The sequence below is a fragment of the Macrotis lagotis genome, chromosome 1 (assembly GCF_037893015.1).
Source record: "Macrotis lagotis isolate mMagLag1 chromosome 1, bilby.v1.9.chrom.fasta, whole genome shotgun sequence".
In the NCBI taxonomy this organism is placed as follows: Eukaryota; Metazoa; Chordata; class Mammalia; order Peramelemorphia; family Peramelidae; genus Macrotis; species Macrotis lagotis.
The window spans coordinates 78817466-78822341 of NC_133658.1; the positions used below are offsets into that span (position 1 = coordinate 78817466).

The 4876-nt window shown below is 36.3% G+C and overlaps 1 protein-coding gene across 1 annotated transcript; it reads right to left on the reverse strand.

The window, feature by feature from the left end:
- Positions 1–713: 713 nt before the first annotated feature.
- On the reverse strand, positions 714–1661 carry LOC141513633 (olfactory receptor 1N1-like). The gene has a single exon (XM_074223654.1). It carries the CDS (start codon positions 1659–1661, stop codon positions 714–716), a length of 948 nt encoding a protein of 315 aa, XP_074079755.1.
- Positions 1662–4876: the final 3215 nt, after the last annotated feature.

Genomic DNA, 4876 nt, shown 5'->3' on the forward strand with positions numbered 1-4876 from the left:
TTCAAAGCAGAACAACTCTTGGTGAAATTGATCATCTGAAGCAAAACTAAAACAGAGGACAAAGTTACCAAGTATTTGTATATCAAGCAAGATCACCTGACTCCTCAGAGGTCAGAGGCTAGCAGTGATTTACGAAGTTTATTTTTATGGCAAAATAGAGGAATTTAAAAATGACAAAATTTATTTTGAACATAATTCAATTGAAAAAGACAAGTCCCCTGACTAATTAACTTCTCCCAGACTTTCTTATCCAATTCCAGAAGTCCTTTATTTCAGGTATTGTCTTTTGTAATTGGGAAGTGTACTGAGAAAGATAAATTTGTGGGCTTAGAAGGGGTTAGAAGTCAACCCTCTTCCATTTCACAACTTAGAGGGTAGCTCAAGGGGAAAAAAGATACTTATCCATTTGAACAAGGAACTTTACCTTTAAAAGTGTAAACCTAGGATTATTTTGTTCTGTCTTACTCTAACTAACTTACTCTGCTACTAAGTGATAAAGTCTTCTCTGTATATCTGTTTACTAAATCTTTAGGTAACCTAGACTTCAGAGACTATGTTAGTCTGGCTTAGCTGTTTGAGTTTTCTAAAAATGAAGACTTGATCCTGTAATCAATTTAAAATGCATCAAAGTAATAAAAAAATGTCTTATTTCCTTCCAATTCAAAGTGGAAAGTAAGAGATTAAGAGAAGGCTCATCTTATTGGACCCCTGGGTTAATGGGACTGAGAGGAAAATATCTTGCCACTGAGAAGACTCCCTAGGGCCATCTTCATGTCTTTGTTTCTCAGGCTATAGATGAAAGGGTTCAGCATTGGAGTTGCCACTGTGTATAATACAGAAGCTACAATATCCTTGGTGGAGAAAGTAGTTGAAGGGCAGAGATACACACTGAAAATTGTACCATAAAACATACAGACCACAGAGAGGTGAGAGCCACAAGTGGAGAAGGCCTTTCTCCTGCCACCCCCTGAAGATGGCATTCTGAGAATGGCAGAGACAATACAGATATAAGAGACAAGAGTGCATAGGAAGGGAATTGCTAAAACTGGTTCGCCAACAAAAGAAACAATTAATTCATTTAGATGAGTGGAAGAGCAGGAAATTTTCAACAAGGGACTGATGTCACAAAAGAAGTGGGCTACTTCTCTTACCCCACAAAAAGACAGCTTTGCCATGAGTAAGGTATGTAACAGAGCATGGAGATTAGTGATCACCCAGGACACAATCACCAGGAGGACACAAAGCTGGGGGCTCATGACTGTGGTATAATGGAGTGGGTGACAAATGGCCATGTAGCGATCATATGCCATCACAGCAAGGAGGAAGCTGTCCATATCTCCAAACGAAAGAGAGAAATATAGCTGTGTGAGGCACCCTTTATAGGAGATGGTGTGATACTCCATATATAGGTTATGTAGCATCTTCAAGACTATACTGCAGGACAGACCAATGTCAGCAAAGGAAAGACTGGCCAGGAAGAAATACATAGGAGTGTGGAGGCGAGCTTCAGAGATGATGGCAAGAAAGATGAGCACATTCCCTGTCATGGTGATCAGGTACATACACAGAAACAATCCAAAGAAGAAGTGTTGGTGTTCTGGCCACCGTGAAAACCCTTGGAGAAGAAACTCAGAGACAATGGTCTGATTTCCATGACCCATGTCATTGATATATTAAGAGGTCATAAAGCAAAAATCCTAAGAAAATAAAGAAAAATTCTTTGAATATATTATAGAATAGAGTGGAATGAACTAGGTTTAAATTGAGGATAACTAGGTTCTATTGTAAATCCATTGTGCCTTCATGGATTTTATTCTATTTCATTACTTTTAGTTTGGAAGTTTTCTTGATTGACCACTCCTCTATCCCATTCTTTGGATTTCTCAGCAAATGCTAATTCCCAATTACCAAAATATAGTCAGAACTCCCTTGCCTTTAAAAATCCTTCCCTTAAACCCCACTCCTTCAGTATATCTATCTATCTATATCTATATATCTATATCTATATCTATATCTATATCTATATCTATATCTATATCTATATCTATATCTATATCTATATCTATATCTATATCTATATCTATATCTATCTATATATCTTCTCTCTTTGCATGTTAACATCCTAAAAAGAATAGTCTTAACTAATATTTACACACCTATAACCCTCTACTCTCTTAAATTAAGTATCTGGACTCCATTGCAAGGAATAGTCCTGAAATTTGTATGAATCAATATGCTTTTCTCAAGCAGTTTGAAAATCAATCTTATTTTCTGTGTAAAGCCCACAGAATTCTATCTCAATAGACAAAAGAGAGAATACTTAGGCATAAATACTAATATTATATACAAGTGTCCAGGAACAGCCTATTTGATCAATATTAGCAAAGCATCTTTGTTGTGGAACACAAAACTAACTGCCAAGACAGAGCAGGACTGAAAACCTTGTAAAAATTTGTTGTTACAATGGATAGAATAGAAAGCCTGGAGATTTTGTAGGATTTGAGGTCAAATCTAGCCTTGAGAATATATCAACTGCTTGATGCTAGACAAGTCACTTAACCACTGTCTGCCTCAGTTTTTTCATTATTTATAGCTTTTATTTCAAATGTTTATAGTGAGAATTGAATAAGATATTATGTGTAAAGCTTTGAGCAGAGCAACTGGGAGGTAGTAAGTATCCAATAAATTCTTTCTTTCTTTTTTTCTTCCTTCTTTCTTTTTCTCCTATTTTCCTTCTTTTTCAATTCCTTTTCCCCCAGAGCTATGGTACAGAAGACAGAGGACTATCTAAGGGTTAAGAATACTGGAATGTATATAAATCCTGTCTCTGACACACATTGAATCTGTAAATTAGTCATCCCCTTAACCCTACAATATTCTAGGTAACACTCTAAGAATATAGAACAAAGAACACTAGCCCATCTGCATTGGTAGAGTGACTCTCCTTTCTTAGAAGGTCCTATAAGGATAAAAACTCAAGTCTGAACTAAAATTTAAAAAAAAGTAAGTTTTGTAAAATACCCAATTTTCAGGGGCAGCTAGGTGGCACAGTGGATAGAGCACTGGCTTTGGAGTCAGGAGTACCTGAGTTCAATCAGGCCTCAGAAATTTAATAATTACCCATGTGGCCTTGGGCAAGCCACTTAACCCCAATGCCTTGCAAAAACTATAAAAACAAAAACAACCCCCCCCAAAATACCCAATTTTCACTGTTTTACCTTAATCCAATCTATATCACCACTCATTGGATTATTGTACTAACCTCCTCAAAGGTTTTCCTCTTTCTATTCTTCATCTCCTGTAATCCATCTGTCCTAACCAAACTCCTCCACTAAAATTCCAGCAATGACTCCATAATACCTAAGGGATTAAGTTCACATTTTGAGTATTTCATCAATACCTGGCACAATATTATGCTTTCTTACATTTCTAGCTAATCCCCACAATGTATTTGATTTGGTTAGATGATGCAGGGTTTTAGAATTTTGGAATCAGAGAAGACCTGAATTCAAATCTGGACCAAGATTCTTATTATCTTCATGTCCTTGGGCAAATCACAGTCTTCATTTGCCTCAGTTTCCACATCTATAAAATGATATTATAATAGCATTCATATCCCAGAGTTATGAGAATAAAATAAAGTAATAATATTCATAAAATACTTTGCAAACCATAAAGCTCTGTGCAAATGTTATCTATTATTGTGATGACTGACATTACAAAATAGGATTATTGATCATATCAGTTGTTCTCTATTTTACTCTTAGTATGTCTCTTTGTTCAGGAGTTTTCTCATACCTGCTTTCCCTCATTTCCACAAGTCAACTGAATTTCTACTTCCTCACTGAATCTCATTACAAATGTTTTCCTTTTATTTGAATGTTTTCAATTATATCTTGGACCTTACAGATAATTTCATTTCCAATTTGAATATTCACTTTCCATTCATAAAAAGTCTAAGTCAATTTGTATAACAAAGGTGGTATAGTCATGATGGATAGAGAACACAATTCTTAAAGAGCTAGATTTTTAATTCTACCTCTGACTCATACTGTTTCTGTGACCATGAGAAAATCACTTATCTTCTAAGTAGTCCACAAGCCACTCTATAAGATCACAAGTTTCAGCAAAATTGTAAACCTGTTCTGGTAAAAGGAGTCTCCTCATCTGAATATCCTTTAGCTAAAATCTCAGGTTAAGACAAAAAAGAATTATATAACAAAGAATGTTAGAATTTTTACCATCTTCTGCCTCCAGATGTTTTTTGTTGCTTTCAGATGTTAAGAAATTGTCACTTAGTGGACAGTTCTTCTGCCACCACTCTTCTTTTACAAATGATAGAAATTCAAAAACTGGTTGGAAGAAACTGAGGAGCCCCTCTGTCTCAATCAGAGGGTGCAATATGTTCTACAAGCTGTACATTTCTGGAATGGGCAAGTCATTTGGAGGAAAAAACCCTGTGTTCTCAGTTTTGGCTTTGAGAAGCATCAGTATGGGGCTATAGATTCCTACACTGAGCTGAAGTGAATTAAGAAGCAGGTATCTGGGTCCCAAGTACACTTTCTGTCCCCTCTCTCTGCTCCCCTCCTCCAGCAGATCAGAACACTTGCCTTCATAACAGTCTCTGGGAAAACAGTCCCCAAAGATTTGTTAGGAAATACAAGTAATTTTCTTACCATCTATATTCTTTGTAGTCCCTTCCTCCTAGGGTTGAAAAAGAGGCCTTAGGATGAAGTTCCACATTGTTTATGCTCTGGGCTCCTCAGAGTAGCTAATCTTCAATTATCTTGGGGGACAGGAGAAGGCAGTGTTTTTAGAGCATTATTCCCTGGGCTCTCAATAAAATCTGTTTCCTGAATAGAATCTCTACCACCAT

Excerpts from the sequence above, each read along its gene's own strand:
- LOC141513633 (XM_074223654.1), bottom strand. The coding sequence starts at position 1,661 with ATGGGTCATGGAAATCAGACCATTGTCTCTGAGTTTCTTCTCCAAGGG.